Raw genomic sequence first — 25,935 nt, forward strand, 5'->3', positions numbered from 1 at the left:
CTACAGGACAAAGCAGGGAATGGGCACCGCCCCGCCCCGCCCGCCCTACCTTCAGAGGCACAGCCGCAGACCCCAAAAGCAGCAGGGAGTCCCCGTCCCAGACGTCCATCTGCAGGGTCTGCACGGCCAGGTAGTGGGCGAACCAGCACGACTCTCCAGGTGTCAGGGACCCGGGGTCCACCAGGTACGTCAGCCGGAAGCCAGGAGCCCCTGCGCATGGAGGACCCAGTGAGCCCAGGCTGTCTGTCCCCGGACCCTCTGGACAGTCCGCCCTGGCCACGATTACTAACTTCCGTGTCTGTCACAGTGACGGTTTACTAGACACGGTCATCAAAGCTGTCACAAAACATCCCAATTAGCAGAATGAGGAGCAGGCTGAGCTACAAGGAGCTTCTCCCCAGTAAGATACTTCCACCAAGTCCTTGTGGACAGCGGCTGGATGGAGAGCGGCCTTACTGGCTGCCCGGGAGTTCATCACTTGGACACACAGTGTGCCAGAGACAGGCCATCCATGCACACGCACACAGGTGGCGCGGGGGACCCAGCACAAGCAGGGAGGACGTCCAGGACCCGCAAGTGCCAGGGCGCCGGCGCAGGTCAGGCCCTCCCGGCGAGGCCCCACTGCGAGGCTCAGGAGCAGGGAGGACGCCTTCTCAAGTCCTCCGGGAGCACTAACACAAACTGACTGCATCTAACGGCACCGCAAAGCCACCCTAACACGCTCGGCGGGTGGGGTGACACGGCTCTCTGATGGCGGTGCAGCACGCAAGAAACCCGAAGCCAATTCCTTGAAACAATTTTCAACTTAGTCTTAAATAACTCTGTCAGAGGGAAACACAATCAGAACAGACGTTCCAGAAAAATGCCACTTATTGCAACCAACAAGACATCAAGTGTTTACCAAAGGGAAATCCACAGCTTTGGGTCGCTTACGTCTACAAAAGCAGAAGCGCTGAAGCGAGTGAATTATGCAACTCAGAAAACGAGATGACCAAGAGGAGAGCAGAAGGACGGTTGTCGTAAAGGTGGAACCGAAACGCTAATGGTGAGAAAAAGCAGCACCTGTGAGCCAGCGCCTGCGGCTGCGAAAGGCTCGGAAGGCAGGGAGAGTGAGGGGGCCGAATCCCGCCCCCCCAAGGCCAGCCGGTGTCCTGGTCCCACGCCCTGCACGGACACACAGGCCTCGGGCAGTCGGCCGCTGCACCGCAGGCCCACCCAGCCGCCAGCCCCGAGACCGCTCACTTCTGAAGGGTCATCAAAGAAGTTTCCAGAGATCAGGAGGCATGTGACCCCAAAAGCCTAAAATGTCTAGTCTAGCCCTTACCAGAAATCAGCGTGCTGACCTCTGGTCTCATGGAACAAGACAGAAAATTCAGGAAGAAAACCAGCTTGAGAGCGTTTGGCGGCTGGTAAGGCGGCGCCCGAGTCACCGGGGAAAAGACGGACTCTGAGGGGACACGCATCTACACGGGACGGGGCAGCGGGCAGGGACACCAGCTTCACGCACCCCAGGAGGAACGCAAACTGAACCCTCGCTAAGGCAGTCTCCCGAGGCGCAGATGGCGAAACCCCAATTTAACAACCTGCAGCGCTGGGGGCCATGAGGAGGCAGCCAGGGAGGCCACCCGCCACGGGGGACAGAGGCCATGTCAACAGGGGATGGGGGTCATGTCCACGAGGGGACAGAGGCCACAGCCACAGAGGGCCATGCTTGTGTGCCCATGTCCTCCCCTCCTCTGGGCCCACTGGCCCTGAGCCCCACCGCTAGCAGCCCCCACTTACAGTAAACCCAAAACACTCGGGCCCTGTAGGCTGCGTGCTCCCAGCGCAGAACACACCCCCAGTGACTGGCGCAACCAGGGTAGCCGGGCTCGGGTGCAACGTTCACCCCAAAAGCGAGGTGACAGATGTGCTGGGCACACTTCCAGCAGGGTAAGAGAAAAGGAATTCAATATGAGCAAGTGCTTATTTGACAACAAGAGCCAGCCAACAAGCGAGGGGGAGAGCAGAAACGGCGGCCCACGCCGGGCCGAGGGGTGGGCTGCGGGGCGAGGCAGGGAGGGGCTCGGGGGGCACAGCCCACCTCCATGTTCTATTTAGAGCCTCGCAAATGCGCCAAAAACTAAACCCAAAAGGAAGGAAAGCAAACAGGAAATTGAAAACAAATTGAACAAGGGACTCTGCCTGGACAGCCCATCGCTCACCCCTGGGGGACACGCATCCTCAGGGGACCGGCCCAGGCAGGGCCTGAGACCCCGCTGGCCCGGCACATCCGGCCGCTCTGAGGAACGGCCAGGAAGCGGCCGTCGTAGCAGGCCCCGGGGGTGTGCAGGGGGAAAGGATTCAAGCAGGATGTGAAGGGCCAGCAAGAAGCGGCTTCAGCATCTACTCCCGCGCTCTGCCGGGGACAGCGAGGCCAGCACCGGCGCTTCCAGGCCTCGGGCTCTGGAGCACCCACGGGCTCCCGGGAGACGCGACAGGAGGGGACGGGACCCTGGGCCGGGCGCCCCAGCAGGCGGGCACCACGGCAGGCGTAGGTCCCCAGGAGCTGCCGTGGGCCAAAGGGTTAAACGTCAGAAACTGGCACGAATGAAAATACCCGGACAGACGGATAAAGGAAACGCCAAGGAGTCAGAGTGACACCCCAAAAGACAAGACAAGTAGCAAAAATAATAGACAAATTGGACCTCAGTTGTCGCGCCTGGGGTGACAACAAGCTCTGACTCTGGAAATCGTCGTTAAAGGGAAATTAAAATAGCACATTTGTTCCGTCTCTTGACAGCCGGCCGGGGAGGAAAGATCCCTTCGTCTAGAAGGAAGGGAGCCAGGGAAGGGGGTGACGCGGGCCGCGCGGGAAGGCAGCCGTTTTGAAACTGTCCCCTGACCCCTGATCTCCTGCCCTGTCCCCCTGCCCCCGACCTCCTGCCCCCGTCCTCCTGACCGCCCGCTCCCTGGCCCCCGGCCCCCTGAAAGGCCCCCACACACCCACCAAGCTGGTTAGACACCAACCCACCAGCCCCATGACGCCCCGCAGGACGTGGGGCCAGCAGACACGTCCACCCTGGGACGACAGAAGCTGGGACCAGCAGCGTGAACTGCACAGCAAGTCCACACACGCATCCAACACACGTCGCCCACTCCACAGCCACCTCACCCCACACGCACCCCAATAGACACACGGGCGCACTGGGGCCCGCAGGCCGGCACAGCAGGGCATAGGCTGGCACGGTATGGTGGGGACCCGGTGCAGGAGCCGCGGAAATCCAAGCCAGCACCCGTGGGCCCAGCCAGCCCACCTTTGGGGTTTACCTGAAGGAAATGAAAACACTAACTCAAAAAGACACCTGCACCCCCATCCTATAGCCCCCCCCCCCGCGTTGGGGGCAGTTACGCAGATGTGTGCCTGATACCAAAGCGAAAGGGGTCACAGACCAAAGCGTGAGGCCGGGAGGTGACACGGGACAGGGCGCGGAGCCCCCAGGGCTGGAGGGGACTTTCCAGATAGACACCAAAGGCCTGGCCCGTGACAGCTCAGACAACGGGTGCCGTTAACATTCCAAACTGTCTGCAGAAGACACTGTTAAGAATGAAAAAGACAAGCCACGGACAGGGCGGAGGTGTCTGCAGAGCACACACCCGGCACAGGACTGGCATCCGAAAAATACAAAGAATTCTTGAAACAAGAACACTAAGGAAAGTAACAGCCCGATTTAAAAAAGAACCAAAGACCTAAACGGACTCCTCACCAAGGACGGTGGACAGATGGCCGGCCAGCCCGTGAGAAGAGGCCCACACCCCCCGTCGCCATGGAAACGCGGGGGCACCCCACCCCTATCACGTGGCTAAACCCAGAAGCCCGACACCACCAAGTGTAAGGGAGGACGTGGCCCAGAACTCTCAGGCCCGGCTGCAGGGTGCGGACGGCGGGGCCACCGTGGGAGGGGTGGCCTTGCTTACAAACTGAGCCCCCTCACCACACAGGGCGTGGTCACACTCCCTGGTGTGTGCCCCAAGGTGTCAACGATCACGTCTGTGCAAAATCCTGAACAGAAACGTTCGTAACAGCTTTCGCCTTAACTGCCAAGACTCAGAAGCAGACAGACGCCCCAGGGGGCGAGAGGCTGGATCCGCTGCGGCCCACCCAGACGTGGGGGCGCCGGTTACCACTGAAAAGAAATGCACTATCAAGCCCTGAAGACACGTGGAGCAAGCTTAGCGGCTACTACTGCCCGAGAGAGGCCGGCCTGGACAGGCTGGGCCCCCAGACAGGGAGCCTGAAGATGGTGGGGGCCCGCGGGGGAGCAGGAGCCGAGGGCTGTGGGCGCGGAAGATCTGGGTGACGAGTGACTCTGCGTGACACTGCCCCCGGGACGGGTGTGACACCCTTGTCCTGTAAGCTCAGTCTCTCCTTGAGCCTGAAACTGCTCTAAAAAATAAAGCGTATTTTTTCCGTTCCTGGACCTGCGCTGCGTTGCACGACTTCTATTTCTCCGACGACAGAACGGCGCCCTGGACGCGGCTCGCGAGGGCCCGCGCCGAGGCCTGCCCTGAGCACTGTGGCAGCGGCCCGGGGACCCCAGGGAGCCGCCTGCCCAGCGGGAGCCGCGAGCCGGCCGGGCAGGGGCCGCCTTCGGCGGAGACGCGGTGTGCGAGAGACTGAAAGAACTTTTCAGGAGACTTCAATTTAGGAATCACGGACTTTGAATTGTAATGCATGATGACAAGAAAATTTGATTTTGGAGCTTAATTTTTTGAACTTCAACTTGCAAGAAAATTTAATTTAGGGACCTTAATTTCTCTCTCAGAAATTCATCTTGCAAAGGGGTTCACATTCGAGTCAGGAACCTCTCTAAGCGGTTGGCCTCTTATTGAATTATCTCAACTCGATCGGGCCCCTCGCAGGAAGCTGACGAGCGGCCGGGGTGGCGTGGGAACGCTCGCAACAGGACGGAGGCGTTGCAGCCGCGTCCCCCGAGCACTTCAGGGTCTCCTGGGAGCAAACTCCGGGAGCAGCACCTCACAGGAGCGGCTTCAGGTCTGGGCACGCGGCCCAGGGAGGTCAGGCCACTGCCCTGGGGGTGCGTCCCCTCCCCAAGGGGTTCAGCCCGTGAGGCAGGAGATCAGAGCCCAGGAGAGCAGGTCGTCCTTGAGGGCTAGAGGCGCCTGAGCGCTCACGCCCCTCCTCTTTTCAGATTGGCCTGCGGAAGAGCAGACATGGGGCCCACGGGGGGCCAGGGGGGGTGCGGGGTGGGGCTGCCGATGGCCTCCGACCCTGCACGAGAAAAGGGCCCCCTGGGGGCCCCGGGGCCCTGGCGCCCACTGTCCTGCATTCGGCGCTCACTGTCAAGCGTCCTAGTCTCTCCTCTCCTCAGATCTGTTGCCCCCCAGACGTCTTCAGTTGAGCAATTAGGTCAGCGTCTCAGAAGAACCTTCCTTCCTCCCAATCTAAGCGTTTAAAGCTGTAAATTTCTCCATTCTTGCCATTTTACTCGCATCTCCTTACTTCCGAGGAGCGGTATTTATTTTGTCATTCAGTTTAAATACTCATTTCCATTTTGATTTCCACTGACCTACAGAGTAATTGGATGTTTAAATTTTTTCTCATAAAAAAGCACTTTGGAAGCTGCCGGGGTGGGGGGCACCGATCACTGCCCGCGGCGCCCGGGCAGGCCCACGACCTAGTCAGGCTGAGCACGCAGTCTCGTGGGGTGTGGCGATGCCCGCCCCAGGGCCTCAAACACTCACACAAATATTCACGAACGCTGCGTTCTTACAACTTTCCAAGTACGCTTGAAAACAAAGCACAGGCTCTACATTGGCTGGACGGGCTTTACAAGACCGTCTTTCCCATTGTAACTTACAACCCCCTGGTGACCCTGTCCCGCGCCACCGTCAACCCCCGGGAGGAGGAGGTCAGCCTCCCGCCGTCTCTCCTGTGCCGTGCCCAGTCCGGGTCACGCCTCCCGACCACCGAGCAGCTCGTGTGCTCAGGGCTGGTCTTGGCCAGCAAGTGGCTCCCTGGTCTCTCGCCGCAGGCCCCCGCCGGCTCTGCTCTCACCTTGCCCGCCTGGGGTCAGCGTCGCGAAGCACCTTTCGTTTGGCCAGAACCCTAACTCGGCCTTCTCCACCTGTCACTGCCCAGCCCAGGGGCAGGGGCTCTGCTCACCTCTGCCCCCGCGGCCACACGGCTCGGCCAAGGACGGACAACTCACCAGCAAAACAGCACCGTATCTGGTATGTTTCAACCCACTGTTTATAATGATGGGGGGCAGGGGAGCCGCCGGGCCCACTGTTAAGGGGTCCCTAGCACCCCTCTATGGGGACCGACGAGTGCTCTGAAAATAGTAAGGGAAAAGGAAGAAGCAGGCCGCACCCTGCCTTCCTACACAGTGCTCCCCAAGGCAGCCAGCGGACGAGGGGCGCTTCCCCGAGGGCAGCACCCACAGAGGATGCAGAAGTCGCGTGCCCGTCCACCGCAGCTGTCCAGCCCCGGCACCCAGGGTCAGAGCCAGGGAGAAGGCTCCCCCAGACTGGAACACCCACCTGGCGAGCACTGGCTCTCTGCTCCCAGATGGGGGACCAGGTAGAGGGGCCCCCACCCCCGCCAGAACCCAGCGGGCGGTGCCCAGGGCAAGCCTGCTGCTGCCCACACCCTTGCTGCTTGCACCGGCACAGACTCCCGGACACAGGCTTATGCGTCACGTCACATTTAGTATTAAAAATTCAATGCAAGTAAGTTAAAATAGAAAGATCAGCAAGCAGGGAGCGAGGGGCAGCTAAGGACGGGGTGTGAGAGGCTCCCGCTCGGGCAGCCAGACTCCACTCAGCCCCGACTTGAACGGCTGCTTGAGAATGTTCTAGTCACCAGTTGCTAATATTTGATGACAGCGACATTTTTTAGGTGGGCTAACAGTACTGATTTTGTGGTTCTCAATAAAGACTGTGCTGTGGGTCACGGGAGGAAGCCGCTGCGGGAGGGCTCTGCGAGGAAGGGGCAGGAGCTGGGGGTCTGTGGCGGGCGGGGAGGGCACCTGACGCTTCCGCGACTCCTCCAGTGACGCAGGTCACGCTTCTGCTCGCTGGCCAGGCCCGAGCACCTACCGGCTTCAGAGGCGGCGTCTTTGTTCACTGGGACCAGGAGGTGCGACGGGGAGGCTGGGCCGCTAGCCCCAGTGCCGTCCAGCGGAACCAGCTGCAGGCGGGGTGTGGTGGCGGGCGGGAAGCGGTAGAACTGGAAGGTGAAGTACACGGTCTCGGGCCACGGTGCTGCCTGCGAGTCCTGGGATGCCCTGAACCCAACAATACCCCAAATCAATCCCGCAACCACAGCACGGAGCCTGGGCCTTCGGGGCCGAGAAGGGGTGGCCGGGCACTCATGCGGGCAGCCCACCCCTGGGCGCCCAAGAACCATGGGCCTCCCCTGGTGACACAGTGGTTGAGCGCACGCCGTGAAGCTGCCCGCAGCCTCTGCAGCACAGGTTCGATCCTGGCCAGCTGGCGAGAATCCCACATGGCGCGCAGACCTCTCCTGCCGCCCGCTGCTCCCCTCGGCAGTGTACTTCGTCAGTCTGCCTGTTCTGCTCCCTGCTCTGGCTCTGCTGAATCCTCTCACCCTCCCGCGTGTCTGGCCTTTACCTTGGCTCTTGTATAAATAAATAAATCTTTTAAAGAAAAAAGATGTGTGGAAAAAAAAAATTTTAATTACAAAAAAAAAGAACAGGCCAGCACCCTGACCAGGCCCTGCAGGACACGGAAGAGGGGCCTGGTCGGCCTCAGAGCGCTCTGGGATGGCAATGGGGCACCAGAGAAGAACAAAGCCGAGGGCTCTCCCTGACCTCCCACAGCCTGGCAGGTCAGAGGCTCCCAGGAGCTTGTCTTCAGTGCAGGAAATATGGAAGCAGGAGAAAAGGAATATTCGGGAACATACCTGCTAAAGGCAAGAAACTGCAGCACTATTTCGTTGCTTTGGAGGCGATCAGATTGCTCCTTCTGAGGGTTAAATTTCACGGGGTCAGTAGGAGCCACGGTTTCGGCGGGCTGCTTGCTGGCGTCCAGGATCTCAGGGAAGCCGGAGGCCTGCAGCCGCGCCAGGGAGGCTCGCGAGAGCGTCCGCCCGGAGCTGAAAGGAGAAGATCTCCTGAGCCGCAGCCTGGAGGCTCGCCACGAGGCCTGCTGTCGAGGGGGCCTGCGGGCCACTCACCTCCGGGCCTGGGCCCCCAGGACGATGGGCGCGTGCAGGGGGGTGAAAGGCAGCTCGTGCAGCTGCTCGGCCACAGAGGAGGCCGGGACAGACGCCGTCGGGCTCAGGTCAGCTTCCAGGTGAGACAGCCTGCCCGCCACGGGGCCCTCCTGCCGAACAGGAGAGGCCCCGCGTCAGACGACGGCCCGACCTGCAGGGGCGCGGGGGCTGGGACAGAAGGTTCAGGCCGCGGGATCCTCGGCTCGGCTGCCATCTCATGTCAGGCAAACGGCACAGGGTTTAGTGCACGTCCTGGGCGATCGCTGCAGCCCGGGTCCCCCCCCATCTCAGCTGAGGGGGAAAGTGACGAAACCAGCACCCGGAGTAGCTGCAAGGGGGGCCCTCGCGGGCGGCCCCAACCCCCTCCAAGGCGGAGGCGCGGCTTGCCAGAGCCAGGGCTGCCGAGTCCCGAGGCCGAGGAGCCCCACGCCGAGTCCCAAGCAGCGGTGGCTTCACAAGGCCGCCCTCCCCAGCCGAGGGCAGCAGTGTCCAGGAGTGAGGGCCGGGCCCCTGCCCATCTGGGCAAACTCTTGCACACGCCATGCGGGATATGCCCACAGGCCACGCTGCTCAGCCGACCAGCCGCATGGCCGCAGTGCCCAGAGCTGGAGGTGAGGCCCACCCCGCCCCACCCGATGCCCGCGTCCCCAAAACCCCGCCAAGGCCCCGTCCCCACCCAGGCCGGCGCAGCTCGCAGCATCCAGGCCAGCAGGAGAGTCCCACGGGGCCGAGCACTCACCACCTGGGCCAGGGGCGACTCCGGGTGCTGGGGGCGCCGTGAAGGGCGCTGAGCCGGGGACAGCGGGGAAGCCACCAGCTGGGAGAGTGATAACTGCGGGGAAGAAAGTGTGGCTAAGGCAGGAAACGCACCCGGGGTTCCAGGGAGCCCCCACGTCGGCAGGACTGAGACTCGGCGCCGCCACCGAGCTCTGAGCAGCCACCAGTTCTGCTCACTCTGGCACCTAAACCCTCCGAACTTCCTTTCTGTTCACAGTCAAGAAGCAGGATCCCGTGACCTCTCCTTTCTCACAATATTTGAATAAAAAATGTCACCAAGGAAAAGCAAGCGGAGAAGTGGGGAGCGGGGAAGCAGGTTCCCCGGGCTGCAGGGCAGCTGGCCCAGGAACCCTACTGGGTCTCGCCCCAGCCAGGACCGAGGTCTGAGTCCCTTGGGCCCGGAAGGCCTGTGCTCCTGAGCAGTGACCTTTCAGGAAGGCCGGCTGCCCAGGCCCAGAGACAGAGCTGGGTGGGTGCCCAGGTACTGCCATGCCACCGTGTGCCAGTCATCTGGCCTTGTTTGCCTTGGGACCTAGGTGCAGACAGGCAGGAGGGCAGCGGAGGAGCCCCATCTGCCACCGCAGCCCAGGACCCCTCCCCTCCTGCTTCCAGGACTGCCCTAGCACCTCGAAAGCAAAGAAGACAAGTGGCAGTTTCAAAGATGCAGGGAGGGACTTCCCTGCATCTTTGCAGGATTCTAGAAAGCTGCATTGTTCAGCTTTTTAAATAGTTGATTTTGGACTTACCCCTGGTCCCACAGGTGAGTCCTGGGGGGCAGCGGGCCCCTGGGGCAGCGGCGTTGGTGGGCCTGGGAGGAAGCACAAGGGGTGGGGGCACTGTCAGGCTCACCATGGCCTGGGCGCCTCCCCTCCCTCCCTGGCACCTGGTGCCCCGCTTGGGCTGGGCAGGAGTCCTGAGCCAGCCACACCTGCACAGTCTCAAGTTGCACCAGTACCAGCCCGGGCTGACCTGCCTGGACCCACTCCAGCCCCTGGCTAAGCCCTGGTTCGGCCATCATGGTCCAGACTGGCCCATCACACATGCACATGGACCTCAGGACACACTGGACCCCTGATAAGTAGAGGCCTGGCCCCGTCGGTCAGGTCCGTGGGCATGACCACCGCCTGTGGCTCTCCCTCCCTGTGGCCTCTGGGCCCAGGTCCCTGCACAGCCACATGGGCCCAGGACAGACGGTGCCACCCCGGGGCCAGGGTGCACAGCACCAAGCGGCACAGCAAGCACCCAGCACCTATGGACCACCCAGTGGCATCCGGGGCTGCGACTCAGACACAGCGCTCCGAGCGGAGACACCCAACACCGCCCCTCGGATCGCAGCAAAGGGGAGACAACAGCCGGAAAGACAGCGCCCAGCAAGGACAAGCAGCCCCTCTACCAGCCCCGGGCCCCAGGTCACGTGGCACTGCAGCCCCCAGTCCAGGGCAAAGCAGAGGCAGCCAAGGAAGCCCCCGCTCCAGGCCTCGCTGCCCTGCCCAGCAGCTGGGCTCAAAACCCCCCTGCGCCCACGTGCTCCTCTGGACACGCCAAGTCTCCTGCAGGACAAGCCAGGGGGCCGCGGAGCCGCGTTCGTGGAGGGGCGCTCGGGGGCGGGAGCGAGCACGTCAGGGAGCACTTTTGTGCGGAAGGGGTCCCCTCACTGGAAGCAAGAAGCAGAAGCGGGTCCTGCGGGGCCCCATGGTCTGGGGACGTGCCTCCCCCCAGCACAGCCTGCCCAGAACAGCCTGAGGAGGAGAGAGAGCCGGCAGCAGGGGGCCCCACTTTGTTCCCCTAAATGGAGACTGGAAACTCCTCAGGCTGATTTTGGTAATGAGGGAAAAATTGCAGGAAATGGCTCCATTATCCTCCTGAAGGAGAAACCCGGCACTCAGGAGCGGGAGCCCCTGGCCCTGGTGTGTGGGGGGAGGGAAGGGGCGGGAGGGGGTAATCCAAGAGGCTCCTCGCTTCTCAGAGCACGTCCCGGGGCTGGGCGCATCTGCAGGAGGCTCTGCTCTGCCCTGCGCACCCACCTCCTAGGCACCACGGCCCAGGAAGGTGCCGGCAGCTTAAGAAGGTTGCACGCCGGGGCCCAGGGAACCCAGACCCGCAGACCCTGTGAGGCCCAGGCCGGGGGAGAGCGCCCTCTGGGGCAGCTGTCAGCGTCCCACGGGTGCTGGTCACCCAGCTTCTCAACCTGGACTGGAGGGCACCACGTCAGGGCCGGCGGGGGCCCTGTAAGGGTGTCTGGATGGGGAGCACGGCCCCCACCCCCAAGAGCTATGGGGCTCAACTGGTGGAGTGTGAGGGGCCAGCCCTTTCTGCACGTGAGCAAGCAGGAGCATTGAGAACTCAACCGTGATTTGAAGGTCATGCTAGGGCATGCCCTGCCAGATCCAGAAATCACTCCTGGCTGGGCCACAGACAGCGGTCAGCAAGGCTGACGGGCCGCCGAGCCAGGCTGCTCCCCAGGCCGCCTGTGCCCCACCCCAGGCTCTGGCCCAGGTGTGCCAGCTGACACTGAAACAGCAGGCATCGCAGCTTTCATGGGGCCAGGGCAGCGGGGGCTGTGGGAGCTGGGGGGCTGGGTCTTGGCCACACAGCTTCAGAGGGCAGGAAGCAGCAGGAGGATGGAGCAGTGGTCTTGCACACCCCCACTCGCTGCTCCACCGTCGGGCCACACTGACTGCATGAGGCCAGAGGCAGCTGACACCCCATCATGCCCCCGTCTGTCTCAACTGGCTGGAAACCACAGTCAGCCGAGAAGGAAGTGCCCGGCCTCTCTAACGTCAGGTCAGCTCTGGAAGCGGCGGGCCCAGGAGGCCAGGGGACAGGTCCTGGCCCACCAGCTGGCCACACAGCACCACCCACTGGGCCCGCTCCTACCCGCTCTCTGGGCAGGACCATGCAAACCTGAAGCAGGCCCACGCTCCGGGGCAGGGCCGCTTTGCCTCGTGTCTCAGACGGCACTTGTGGGAGTGGAGGGAGTGGAGGTCTTGCGGAGACCCTGCCAGGGGCAGAGAGGGAGGCCTGGCCACACCCAGAAGCACTTGAGGAGGCCCCGGGGCCTGGCACCATGCCGGCCTGGCCGCCGCCCCAGACCAGCCCTGGAAGAGGGAAGCGGCCTGAGGCCCCAGCCCCACGTGCAGGCAGCCCTCCTGAGGCGCGGCTGTGCATTCCAGGGGAGACTGAGGAAAGGCGGACGGCAGGCAGGGCCAGGGAGGGGCGCCACAGAGGGACACGCTGCCCGGCAGAGCCTGCCCAGGGTTAGCTGAAGGGTCGTACTGCCCAGGAGAAGGTCCTGCGGGGGAGGGCGGGGCTGTGGGCAGTGCTGCTGGGAGGCCCGGGGCTGGCGGGCAGGCCCACGGACAGCAGCCGGAGGCTGGGCAGGCGGCCGGGGCTGAGGACAGGGGCTGCCACCGAGGGCAAGCTGGGAAGGACGCCTCCCTCGCAGACCCTGGACACAGGGTCAGTCGGCGTGGGCTGCCCACCGGAAGTCACCGTCCCAGACTCTGCTCACGACAACGGGGGACTGAGTCCTTCTGGGACTGGTCTCGGGGTGGGGTGGGGGGCTTGGTCTCCTGCTGAAAGACTTGGAGGTGGCCCAGGAGGCCGGGCGCCCGAGGATCCGGGCCTGGGGGGGGGGGTTGGCCCTGCCCACCGGAGCCAGGCCAGGGTGCCCTCGGGGCTGGTGCCTCCCATCCTCCACGACCCCCCTGACCGCACGACCCAAGAGCGCGGGCTGCACAGTGCTGAGGTCACGTCGTGCCAGGACCTCCCTGACGCATCCTGAGGAACACGAGGGTCACGTCTTTCCAGCAACCCTTTCCACACGCAGTTTAAACCACCAAGCGAACAAGCGGAGACTCTCGGCCCCCCACACATCCCCAAGCCCGCGCGGGGTCAGGGACGGCCAGGCGCGAAACCTAGGGGCGGGGCGCCCCCTGGCGGCGCACACGCAGGCGCGCCCGGTCACGCCACAGAAAGAAGAGGCTTCGCCAGGGGCGCGGAGCTCCAGGCTCAAAGCCACAGCCTCGGACGTGAGGCTCCCAGAGGACCCTTACGAGCGGTGAAATAGTGGCGTCTGCGCAGGCCCATCGTCACTTAAACACTGTGGGGACGTAAGTCTCTCGCGCTGGCGTGGGTGGCGCACCCTCACAGGTGGAGCCCGGGCTGACGGGGACGCAGCGCGGGAGGCGAAGGCAGCCACACATCCAAATTCAATAAAGCAAAGGGATCAGGTTCCCTCCACGCTGGGCTGCAGATGCCCGAGCCACAGCAAGAAAGTGGGCGGGGCTGCTGCCCACCAGCCTGGGTGCCCCCCAGCCCCGGCCCGGCCCCCAGCAGCTTGCAGCAGAGCGAGGACCCTCCACAGCGCGGGGCTGCCGCTCCCCTGGGCCTCCAGGTGGCGAGTGAGCCCTGGCTGGGCCCAGAGATGCTCGTCTCGGAACAGGTGGGCAGAGGCCCACGGGGGCCCCACTCTGAGCTCCTCCACGGTCACTCTCTGTGGCTTCGGGGGGGCCAGCCCCTCTGTGCCCTGTGCTGTCTCACCGGGCAGGAGGAGGGGCAGGGGCCACTGGGAAGCTGGTGGGTGCCGGGCCGTGTCGGGAGAGACCAGGCCCCCGAGCCGGGCGGGGCCGCCTCAGCAGTCAGCCCACCTGGCTTCCCTCGGGGCCCCTCGTGGCCAGGGCTGGGGGCGCCCGCTCCCCCAGAGGCTGTGGCCCTGCCCCGTCTGCCCCGCCGTCCCATCGCGTCTCCCGGCAGAGACAGGGAGGGCCGTCCCTGGACGTTGCCTGGAAAAGCGGGTGGAAGGCCTTCTCCCCGTTGGCGCTGCCACCCCGAGGAGGGCCAGGAGCCACGAGGGCAGCACTCGGAGAAACGCCTGGAGGAAGGAGGTGGCGAGAGCTGGGGGAGGGCCGGACCCGGCACCTCCGCGACACCACCCGATCGGGCCGTAGTCCTGCCTGGGGTGAGCTCGCCCGGGTGAGCTCCGTCCCCAGAGTCCTGCTCAGTGTCTGCTCACAGACGGGGCCAGGACGGGGCTGCCACAGACGCAATAAACGCCGGCCCAAGACAGCCTGGCAGCACCCCCTCCCCAGGTCAACCTCTACCTCGTCCTCCAGCTTAGTCTCTTTTTTTGAAAATGCACTTAATCTTCCAGAGCAGTTTATGTTCACACCGCACTGCGTGGAAAGGACAGAGAACTCCCTCACCCCCTTCCCGGATCCAGAGAAAACGCACTTCCCCAGCCTTGACAGGGTGGCCGCCTGCCCCCAGCAAGACCGCCGGGGCTGAAGTCGCCCCTCGGAGATGGGTGCCCGCCACGCCCTGACGGTCACCCTGGTCGCAGTGACATTTCGGGCCTGTGTTTAACTGGCCCGGTGGTCGAAAGGCATGAACAGGCGCCGCTGTCCCCCAGGCTGCCGCCCTGAGGGTGACGAGCGACGGCAGAGGCCACAGCACGACGGCGCGGGGACAGCTCGGCACTGCCAGCCCAGGGCCCCGCCGCAGCTCCCCACCAGCTCCCTCGGCTCTGACGCCCTCGGCCCGTCTGCCTTGGTTTGGCCGCACCCGGCCGGGTCGCGCTCTGTACGGGCTTCCTCCTGTCTCCCCTCTCACGGCTGTGCGAGCCGCGAGCACCTGCAGCCTGAGACCCTCTAGCTTCGCCGGAGGAGTCTTCTCTCCTAATCCCATTGCTCCGTCTTTTACTTCTGACTTACGCTTTGTGGAACTAGTCTGAGAAAGCCTCTGGCCCCCGGGGCATAAAAATACCCTGACACTTCTTTTCTAAGGCTCTCGAGTTTTGCTTCTCCTGCTCGGGGCTGGCAGCCCTGCCGTTGACAGGCAGCGAGGCGGCACGGCCCTGAGCAGCCGCGGCCAGCCCGCCCTGTGAGCACGCGTGCACCCCAACCTCGCTCCCGCTGTCGCCGCGGCGCCTGCCGCTCCCGCCTCCCTCGGCCCCCCCCTCCCCCCCCCCGAAGCTGATGTTCATGCTCAACGCTGTCGGGGAGGGGGAGCCACGCCGGTGAGTTTATCTCCTCCCCGTTAGCTGCCGTGCAGCCCCCACCTCCCAAGCAGGTCAGCTTGCGTGTGCAGCCCTGGGGGAGGGGGCGGCATCCTTCCTGGCCTTGGCCTCCTCCGGGCCTCGCCCAGAGGGCGCAGCTGCCGTCTGTGCCGGCGAGGACTAAGTATGATGCGGTCGCTCTGAAGAGCGGCCGCCCGGCGCACTCCATCCCCGAGGGGCCAGTGCCCTCTGTGCCACCCCCTTGTTGACCGCACGCTATCTGGTTTCTCCAACACGGGGCGGGTGAAACGACGCCTCGTTTTCTTGTCCATTTCTGTGGTTACCGGTGAGGCGAAGCTTCTGCACGTTTATTGGCCGTCCCAGCCTCTCCTCGGCGCCTCCTCCCTTCTCTCCTCGGCCCATTTTTCTTCTCTGTTGTTTATTGTTTCTTATTGATTTACAGGATCTTTCTGCAATCTTTCTTCTTTGCAGTCTTCAAATTCTAACATTTTCTAAGCAATCTAAGGGTTTGCTTTCTCTCCACCCGGGTCTATTTTCCACATGACATGAAACCAGGGCTCGCTTCCCTACTTTCCTCAGGGGCCACATCCGGGCACTGGCGACGACCTCCACTTGCTCCCCGGGGAGGGCCGAACAGGCTCCCCGCCGACGACCTGCCAGGGTCTGCACGCTGCCCAGGGGACCAGGGGCCCAGTTAGCAGACCCTGATGTGGCAGGTGCCATCTGGCCTGGGGGCGAGGGCACAGGGTCCCGGTAAGTGATGGTCAGAGAGAGCCAAACACCCACGCTGCTGCTTTTGCACACGGAGGAGGGATCAAAAAATGTGGTGCCTTAGAGGCATCCAGAAAGCAGGAAAGGACCAGGAAACGATTCTCCCTGGAGTCTCTAGAAGGATCCAGCCATCCCGAGCCCCTGAGAGAAGCCCCCAGAGTCCACCCCAGGACACAGCAGATCATGGTCCGGGAACTACCTGAGGCCGGAAGGACCACCTGACCAGCACCCAGGGCTCGCAGAGGCCAGAAACAGGCCCGTCCTGTTTCTGGGCAGAGTACTCAAGGCTTCTCGGGGCTTACTGGAACGACGGGTCCCGGAGGACACGCTGCTCTGCCCCATCTGGCCAACCTCAAGGGCAACATCCAAAAGGACCAGTTTTCAAAGCTCAAGCGTATTTATCAAATCCAAGAATATTCAGCACCCGACAAGAGAGAATTCACAGGATCTAGACTCTAACCAAAAATGAAGGAACACAGGAAAACACAAGCCAAATTGGGCCAGGACTCCATCGATCCAAACAGCTCAAAGACTAAAGACTTCAGAACTAAAGTACACGTGACCACGTCTGCCGTGCTCGGGAAGCTGGAGGAAACACTGGACGTGTAAAGTCAGACGCGGGACACAGAGCAAAGGGCACCTGCAGACGTCTGCGCTGAAGCCACGGGATCTGAGCGCAAGGCCACGCGGCAGGGGCCGCGGCAGGGGACGGGCTGTCTGAGACCGGGCACGGAGAGACTCTGAACACACGGGAACAGAAGGTCGGAGGCGGCCTGACACGTGTCCAGAGAAGAGGAAGACGGAAGAAAGTGCCCCAAGAAATAATCACCAGAAAGTGTCCAAATGGGATGAAAACGATGAACCCAGTGTCCCAAGAAATTCAATGATCCCCAAACAGAAAATCAGGTAAAGGATAACTCCAGGCAAATGGGCAAGTTTCTAAATCTCAATCAAATCCCCTCCTGCAAACAGGGCACCTGGGAACGCAAACCCAAAGCCGCCGCCACACGTCTGGCAGGCCCCGCAGTGGCGTTTATGGGAAATTGGATCAGAAAGTCCTCAAACAGAACTCACTGCTCTTTTCCACCGCCAACTTCCCAACTACAACACAGATTAAACACTTGAAAACTCCTTTCCAGAAAAGGGAATTCAATTTCTGTCTCCCTATTTTCATTCTAACTTTCTAAGAGACTAGCCACCTGGGATCTAGAACATTCTTCAGCTGGCAAGACCTCTAGAAACCGAGAGCCCAGGGCTTCTTGCTCCTTCAGGGAGAATTTCCCTTACCCCGTTAACCCTTAGTCCTTTTTCCACCAAGATTGACTCCCCCCTGGGGACCCTGGCACCTGGTACTGGCCACAGCAGAGGCCACCGGGTCAACCAAACCCAAAGCTGACAGGCGCATGGCTCCTGAGCCTCTGCACAGACGCAGGTGCCTCACCACCCTCAGGCAGGCCGTGGCCCTGCTGGGGACCCTCGCCCCGTTCTCAGAGCCACCTTCTCCCCAGATTTTAAAACAACAAACTCGCAGCTACATAAACAACACAAACCAGAGCTGGCCGCCGTGGCTCTCGGCCGCCCCCACTTCTCGAACCCTCTGTTTGCATCTGCCCCTGTCGAGCGCCCCTCCAGATGCCCCCTAGGTGTCCCCAAGGGAGCTTCCATAGCCCTCGGTCAGGCTGCGGCATGGCCCTGGGCTGGCGGAGGCGTGCGACGAGGTGCTGGATGGCGCGTTCTCACTGTCCAATGCTACACCTTCCCATTAAGCGAAAACCCAACCAAGCAATGTAAATGAAAGCAATCTGCGGCAATTATCTGATAAATGCTATTTTACCAGCCTAAGCGTTTTTCTCGGGAGCAGATGGAAGTCACGCCACCAGCTTGCAAAGTCAGCACCCCGAAAACACTTACTGGAAGGGGACGCAGGTGGCTTCCTGCTGGGCTGCCGCTCTGCCTGGGGGCTGCTGATGGGCCCGTCGGCCGCGTCCAGGAGTCCTTCGGAATCCAGCGAGTACTGGAACTGGATCGTCCCCGACTCCACCTGCTTCACCTGCGTGGACAAGTGCAGTGTCGGCCTCCTCCTGCAGGAGCAGCCGCCCCACGAGCGTCTGCGCAGTCAGGGCGTTCAGGGGCCACATGCTCTCAGAGCATTAACTAATTTTCTGAGCAGAAAATTACCTCCTGGGATATGAATGAAACCCACGCAAGGAGAAGTCACGTTTCCCCAGGCTTGAGCGTGCTCTATTCGGCCTACATAGAAACGACTTTGTACGTCGTGGCCGCAGGCCTGTGACTGGGACGCACGTGGCCCCCGTCCAGTCAGGGCACAAGCCAGCCCCATCACCCCAAGCGCCCGAGCTCGGCCCCCGTACCCCCCCACAGCCTACCCTGAACGCCCTCCCCGGAGCTGCTCCCCACCCCGGAGCTGGCTCTTCGAGGCTGTTGTACACGTGGAATGATGAGGCCCGTGACTTTGGGGATTGGCTTTTTCACCCAGGGCGGCCGAGATGCGGTCCTTGCCACCACACGTGGCGCTCCCGTGGGTGACGTGCCACAGCACGCGTGGCCACCCGCCCTCCCGAGCATGGGTGTCCATAAACAGAGCTGTCAACACCCTGCGCTCCCCTGTGTGAACGTGATTTCAGTTCTCTGGGTGTAGGACCTCTGGGTCCCACGCATGCGTGTATTTCACGGTCCAGAGAGCTGCAGACTCTGGACTCTTCTGCTCCATTCGTGCCGATGCCTTCGCCGGCGGCACTTCACACTAATCGCTGTGGCTGTGCAGAAAGGCTCGAAATTTTGTTTCACAGACACTCCTACTTTCTTCTACAAAATTGGCCAACTCTTCTAATTCCGTTGCCTTTATATATAAATTTTAGAACAAGTTTGTCTATTCCTAAAAGCAAAATTCCTGCTGTGATGTTTGACTGAAATGTCTGTAAATCTATAGGTCAGCTTGGGAAACTGATGGCGTCTCCCGGTCCGTGAACACACGAGGTCTCGTTTCTCTGGGCCGCCTGGTAAGGAGGCACCACATGCAGCAAAGGGAGCACGTCAGGTTCTCCGCCACAGTCCCCTGCACTCAGCCCACGCGTATTTTGTTAGATTTACTTCTTTGAGGGGAGGCTTTGTAAACTGCACTGCTGTTCAGACCTGCTGCCCGCGAGCTCACCGCTAGCAGGGGCAGCCACGAAGGGCTGGCCCTCTCGCCGCCTGCCGTCTCCCGCAGCCGCTCTCTCACTCAGCGCGTTTGCTGCAGGCTCCGGGCGTATCTACCGACGCCATTACGGGGACTGCAAAGACGGGCGGTTTGGCTCCTCCTGTTCCAACCACTATGCCTTCTATTTTGTTTTCTTGCCTTATCACTCTGGCAGTGTTGAGCAGGACGCGGAGTGCAAGCGGGGGCCACCTCTACTCGCAGCTGAATTTCGGGGGATGCCCGCCCTGTCTCACCACTCAAACTGCAGGGCCTTGTGGCTGCCCCGGATGGTCAGGAGCAAACCTCTCCAGCACTGTCTGCTCAGAGTTTGTATCATAAATGGACACTAAGTTTTACCAAACGCTTTTTCTGCATCAGTTGCTCCCATGAAGTGTTTCCTCCTTGGGTCGTCACTGTTAATGTCACGTTGAATTACATTTACTGATGGCCAGCGAGGAACCAGCCTCGTGGCCCTGGAATCAGCCCAACTTGATTATGGCAGAGTGTTCTTTTTATGTCATATTCCTGGATTCAATCTGCTGACATTTGGCTGAGAATTTTGCATCCATGTTCATGAGGGAAACGTGTCCACAGATTGTCTTTTTCTGGTTTGGGTTTCAGAGTAGTGCTGGGCTCGTTACATGAGTTGGGAATTGTTCCCAGCTCTTCCATTTTCTAGAAGATTATATAAAATGGTCGTTATTTCTTAAACGTTTAGTAGAATGCACAGTGAATTCTGGCCAGGCCTGGCTATTTATGCAAAAGTTTTTGGATTATGAATTCAATTTCCATAACAGAGGACTATTAGGTGACCGACTTCATCTTGGATGAGATTTGCTAGTTACTATGGGCTGATTCATTTCATCTGAACTGTTCAACATTTGAGCACAGAACTGTCCTGTCAATGTGCTCTTAACGCCTGTGAGGTCTGCAGCGGTGTCCCAGCTCCATTCCTAACAGTCATAGTATCTGCTCTTCCTTTTTCCCTTTTCAGGCCTCTTAGAGGTTAATCGATTTTATTTATCTTTTCCAAAAATCAGTTTTTTGCTCCACTGCTTTTGTCTTTTTTTTTTTTTCTATTTTTCTGTTTTCAATTTCATTGGTTTCTGCTCTTATCTTTACTGTTGAATTCTTCGGTTTGCTTATATCATTGTCCTAATATAAGCATTTAACTTATAATTTTCCATGGAAGCACACTTTAGCTACATCCCAAAATTTTGCTATGTTGTATTTTCATTTCTGTGCCATTCAAAATACCTTCATTTTCTCTTGAGGCTTCTTCCTCTTTGACTTGTGGTTTATTTTAAAATGGATTGTTTTTGGCCTACCTATTGGCCTAGGGGTTAAGTGTTAGCGCTATTACCGCTGTGGCCTAAGTTCAATCCCAGCCAGGGAACTAACTCACATACGGCGTAGCAGACCTCTCCTGTCTCGCCCACTGCGCCCCTTAGCAGTGTGTTTCGCCGCTAAGAGAAACAATAACAGGACTTGTTTACATAGGGGGGGAGAGAGAGAGAATATTCACAGGCTGGCATGAGGCCACATGCCATCCGTCTTATCCCAGGTGGCATCCACTGAGCAGAGACCAAGGTCTCAGCTGAAGCCACGCGTGGCAATATGGCAGCTTCTCCAGACACGCCTCCTCACAGAGGTTCAACTGTCAAGGCCCCAGCTCTGCCCCTCTTTCCCATCAGCCCCCACTCAGGGGTGGAGTCTGCAAAGCGGCCAGGGAGCAGAGTCCGGAGAGCTCCCCCTTCTGCCATTGAGTTGCTCTCAGCACCACCTTCTGGCCTGGAGAGTGAGCCTCACCATTCCTCTCACAGGCTTAATTTCTGGAAATGTCCTTTGTCTGTAGTCACCTTTACCTGGTATTAGCATAGCTACTTCTCTTAATTAGTGTTCTCAAGGAATGTTTTCCCAATCTTTTAATGTTTCATTTACCTGTGTCGCGGTATTTGAAATGAGTTCCTGGTGGACAGCGCATAGCTAGACCTTGATTATTCAATGCAACCTGACAATCTCTATCTTTAAATTGGTGTGTTTAAGCTATTTACATGTGGCGTACTTATTGCTGTTTGGCTCCGGGACTACCGTTTATTATCTGTTCCTTCTGGTTTTGTTCCTGTTTCTCCTTTCCTGTCTCATTTTGAATTATTCCATTTTATCTATCTATTGGTTTTTTCACTCTCTCTTTGTATCTTATTTTCAGTGATCGCTCCAGGGTGGCTAATGTAAATATTTAACTTTTCACAGCCTACTCAGAATCAATTTTTTATTGCTTTGGGTGGAATGGAGAAACCTCATCCCCACACAGGTCTCTTCACATGACAGTTGTCTTACCCATCCCATCCACACAGCTTAAAAATCCTATCAGATGTCGTTAGGATTTTTGCTTCAACCGTCAAACATTTTAAAGGACTCGAGAAGTGGAGAATACTTTTTATATTTATTGTTGCTGCTGCTCTTTCTTCATTCCTGATATACCAAGCTCCCACGTGGTTTCCCTTCTCCTCTGTCTGAAGAAATTCCTTCTTTTACAGCACGTCCACTGCCAGTGAATTCTCTCCATTTTAATTCACCTGAAAATGTCCATTTCACTTCATACCTGCAGTGTTTTTTGCTGGTTGCAGAGTCCCGGGCCCCGGGTCTTTCTGCTGCTGTATTTACGGTGTTTGCCGTGCTGATTCACAGCCTCTGGCCTCCGTGGTTTCTGACGGGAAAGCCAGTCATTCAAATCTCTGTTTCTCTATAAGAAATGCATCGTTTCCCTGTGATGCTTTCACGATGCCCTGTCTTGTCTTTGCAGCAGTTTGATTATGAGGTGTCTAGGTGTGGATTTCTTTGCATTCATCTCTGAGGTTCCCTCATTCGATGTGTAGGCCTTTGCCAAGCATGGGGAGTTTTCAGTCATTCCTTCAAATGTTCTTTCTGCCGTGGACTCCTCCTGCTCTGCTGGAGTTCTGCTGATGCAGGGCTTGCCTCTGTGGGGTGGTCCCCCATCCTGAGGCACTGTCCACTGTGTTCCAACCATTTTTCTCCCTGCAGTTCAGGTTAGATAAATCTATTGATTTATCTTCACACTCACTGACACTGCTGTCATCTCCATTTTGCTATTGAACCTACTTACTGAATTTTTAAATTTGGGTTATTTCATCTTTCAGTTCTGAAACTTCCATCTGCCTCTTTTTTGTATCTTCTCTCTTGGCCGAGGTTTTCTGGTTCCCGTTTGTTTCAAAGGTATCCATTCTTATTTGCTGGAGAATTTCTGTAAGGCCTGCTTTAAAGTCTTCAATAATTCCAACATTTCTGTCTGGGGTATGTCTGCTCCCTGCAAGCTAGGGTTTTTTCCTGGTTCTGTGTGTACTGATTAACTTTAGAGTGTGTTTTCATATTACATTGTGACACTGAGTCTTGTTCAAATGCTGTGGAGAATGTTGATATTTCAGGAATCAGCCCAGGTGTGTTCTGACTCCGTTCCGACCAGCCTTCTGGGGGTCGTGCCTTCTGTGCCAGCCCCGATCTCTCTGCCCATGCAGGCCTGTGCCCGCGGAGCCCAGCTGGCAGTGCGTCCGCAGCTCAGTCTCAAGACTTGTGTGCTGTGAGAGCCACGTGCAGCTTCGGGGCTTGCCCAGGGCCTCTTAAATAACCTACGGGGCTGCTCTCCAAGCTCCTCTCTCTCCACACTCTCCTGGAGCTTTGCAGGTGCCTGGAGCTCTAGCCAACACCCCCCCAAGCCCCTCCAGTGCTGTAGAATTCCTGTGACTGTTCCTGAGTCCAAGACCAGGCAGTGGGAGGACAGAGTTATTTTTCTTATTTTTTTTCACTTTCTTTTTCACATATATAATTTGTTTATATACCTCTTACATCATTGTTCATTTTTGTACAATGTTTGCTTTCTCCTCCCAAGTGTAGTTCCCACAGAACTCCCACCAGCAATTCGCCCCTGCACCATCACCATAGTCCCCTGTGCTCCTCCCTCCCCTGCTATGATCCCTCTCCCTCCCCCTCCCCTGCAGAATGTCTCTGATTTATAGTTGCCTGCTAATTTTGTTTTGTTTTTATTGTTATTTTTTTTTCACTGACAGAGTGGTTTTTCGTAAAGAAGGGCAGGAGTGTGTGAAGATGGTAACATCCTCATCTGTCACTACTGGGCGTCCATATATAACGTCAGAGGCTGGTGAACGCTAAGCAGCGGGAGAAGCGTGATATTTAGGAGACAGCAAACGCAACAAGTCACAACATGACTGGAAAGTGGCTGCCGCCTCTGGAGCTATAAATTGTTTTTAAAAAGACAATTATTTGCTCAAGGGAAAAAAGACAGAAGTTGTTTATAGAAAGAAAACATAATCATAACATTCTTTAAATAATACGGAAATAACCACAACATAACCTCAATTTTTACTTAGGCAAAAACCATGGGGCACTAATAATACAACAATATTTCTATTTTTCCTTACCTGATAACTGCATGCCCCCTGTAAGCCCCACAGCTGAGGGGTTGTCTTCCACGAGCAGCTGTGGGTGCTCAGTGAAAGTTCGTGGGATAAATGAATAAAATAAAGGAGGCTGGTGAGGGGGCAGAGGACAGGCACCCCTCGGTCTCCAGTCTCCCTGACTTGGGGTGGTGGCCCATGAAGTAGGAGAGGAAATGCAGGAGGGGGAAGTGTGTTTTAGAGTGCAGGAGAGTCACGTTCACCGCCATTTAGTTCGTTACTTGAGCTCCTTCTAGCTTAGCGACTAGTGGTCCTCAACTGGGGGCAACTTTGCAGCCAGGAGACATTCAGCAAAGTCTGCAGACATTCTGGGCTGTGTCTTTGGGAGGTGGGCGGGGCATAGTGGCATTTAAGGACAGAGCCAGGGAGCCAGGAAACTCCCTCCAATGCTGAGGACGACCCCAGAGCAAAGAACGAGCTCACCAGGATGCCAAATGCTGAGGCTGAGGAGCCCTGATTAGAGCTGCCGCTCCTGTGAGAAATGGCAGCCCGTGTCCTTGAGGCGGGCGGCCCTCCACACCACCATGCCCCACGCAGCTCACGTACTTAAAAGTGGGCGAAGCCCAGGGGCATGAGAAGACTAAAATAAAACAGAGCAAATATTTATATACGGGGGCCTTCAGGGGGCGGGGAGGTGTGAGAGAGAAGATGTGCCAGCAGCACAGGTGCCAGGATTTCTGAAGGAGTTTCATAATCAGGGCGCAAACCAGCCCGCGCGGGACGGCGGAAGCGGAGCCTGTAATGAGAGACATTCCTCATAATAAGAAAGCTGCACCATCAGCGTTCCTTGCTCAGGTCTCCAAAGCATTATCCAAATCATAAATAACAACACCGAAACCATGTCTGTCACCAGAGCAGCACCCAGACAATAGATACGGCAGGAGCGCGCCAGCCCCTCTCCCCGAGGAGAGTGAGTCAAAGGGCCTGGCGGCCGCAGCACACCCCAACAACCAGCACGTCAGGTGGAGGCCACAGGGGGAAGCTGGCCCCAGGGAGGAGCGCCCAGCATGCACCAGATGGCCGGATGCCCAGGAGCGGAGGCGCCACGCAGGGCCACACCGACCCATCCTCCAAGGCTGATGGGCCGGGGCCCTCACACACACACTTCTGCTGCCCGACCCTCCTTTCTAGACTGGCTTTCTAGACTGGAGTTCAGAGAAAGCTTCGTTTGAAGGGTGGGTTTTTTGAATCTCCCTGGCTCTCTGGACACAGCTAGAGAGAGTCGAGGCCCAGGGGATGCCGTGACAAGTCAGCTGATGAGCCCGGGCTGGGCCCAGCCACCTGGCTCCCCAATGCTCGGCCACAAGGCCAGCTGCCGGCGCAGCAAACCCTTCCCGAGTCTTCGTGAAGACACAGAGCACGGGGGCCCAGCAGGGTGCCTGGGGAGGCTGGGGACCTCGTGAGGACGGAGCAGAGCTGGCCTCCTCCGTATCCAAGGGCAGCTCCACGACCCGAACCCTTCTGCTCCTGTGTGAACGTGTTCCTCCACTTCTAGTTTTGCAAATGCACGCGCTTGGAGCCACCCACGGCACAGGCTGACACTTACAGAACAGCCAAGGACTACCTACCTCTTCGGAGCTCATGCTGGCCGAGGGCACCTTGTAGACCAGGCGGCGCGAGGGGTTGGGCCGGACGCCACCCAGCAGCGGCAAGCTCACCCGCCCAGAGCTGGCCTCCAGTGAGGGCCTCCAGACGGCCCAGCGGATCACGTGCATGTAGGCCAGGCTGGACAGCGAGGGCACGGGAGCAGCCTGCGACAGAGACAAGACAGGGCGGAGTTACCAGCGCAGCCGGCCAGGGCGGGCAGCACTTCCAGACCTGACACGAGGCTCCAGTGGGCAGCAGCAGGGAGAGGCGGGACCGGCACGTCCTGCTTACAAGGCACGGAACCAAGGAAGGAGGAGGCCCCGCTCCCGTGAGACCCCACGGCTGCCTGGGGCCCAACGGAGTTCCTTTCCTGACCCAGGGCAGCGGCGTGCCCCATCGACGGACCAGCCCCCTGCATGACACTTCCCAACCCAGGGATCGTCCTGCAATTTGGAGCCGCCGTGCCCACCCAGACCCACCAGGAAAGGCAGGCACAGGCTTACGGGACTAGAGGCTTGCAGACTCCATGAGAACGCATGTGGGCCCTGGGCACAGGCCACCTGCACGCCTTCCCAGCAGTGTGGGGGGCGTGGCGGCGGGTTCCGCATGTGTGACTGTGTGACCAGGACTCTGGCAGGTGGGACGCCAGGTGTTGCTTCTTTCTCCTTCTCTACGTCACCGGCCGAGTGAAAGGCACGAGGACACTAAGCTCGAGGACTCAGGCACGTTTAAAGAAATATAAGGTTCCAGGGTTTGGCTCAGCCGTGTTTTAAAGGAACTACTTTCAGCCGCTCGTTCACAAAAGAAGGAAGACTAAAGCTGAACGCTGGGCCTGGGCTGGGCGCTGCACCCT

At 59.1% G+C, this 25,935-nt stretch overlaps 1 protein-coding gene across 1 annotated transcript in view; it reads right to left on the minus strand.

The window, feature by feature from the left end:
• Positions 1-25,935, minus strand: part of NPHP4 (nephrocystin 4) — a gene marked incomplete at both ends in the record, with an annotated part of 66,156 nt that overhangs the window by 12,153 nt on the left and 28,068 nt on the right. The window contains 8 exons of the mRNA XM_084244049.1: positions 50-210; positions 7,102-7,289; positions 7,928-8,119; positions 8,201-8,349; positions 8,916-9,071; positions 9,763-9,824; positions 17,715-17,853; positions 25,064-25,246. Coding sequence (XP_084100175.1) covers positions 50-210; positions 7,102-7,289; positions 7,928-8,119; positions 8,201-8,349; positions 8,916-9,071; positions 9,763-9,824; positions 17,715-17,853; positions 25,064-25,246 — 1,230 coding nt within the window. The remainder of the gene's footprint in view (positions 1-49; positions 211-7,101; positions 7,290-7,927; positions 8,120-8,200; positions 8,350-8,915; positions 9,072-9,762; positions 9,825-17,714; positions 17,854-25,063; positions 25,247-25,935) is intronic.

Source organism: Talpa europaea (genome assembly GCF_964194135.1).
Source record: "Talpa europaea genome assembly, chromosome: 9".
NCBI classification, from domain to species: domain Eukaryota; kingdom Metazoa; phylum Chordata; class Mammalia; order Eulipotyphla; family Talpidae; genus Talpa; species Talpa europaea.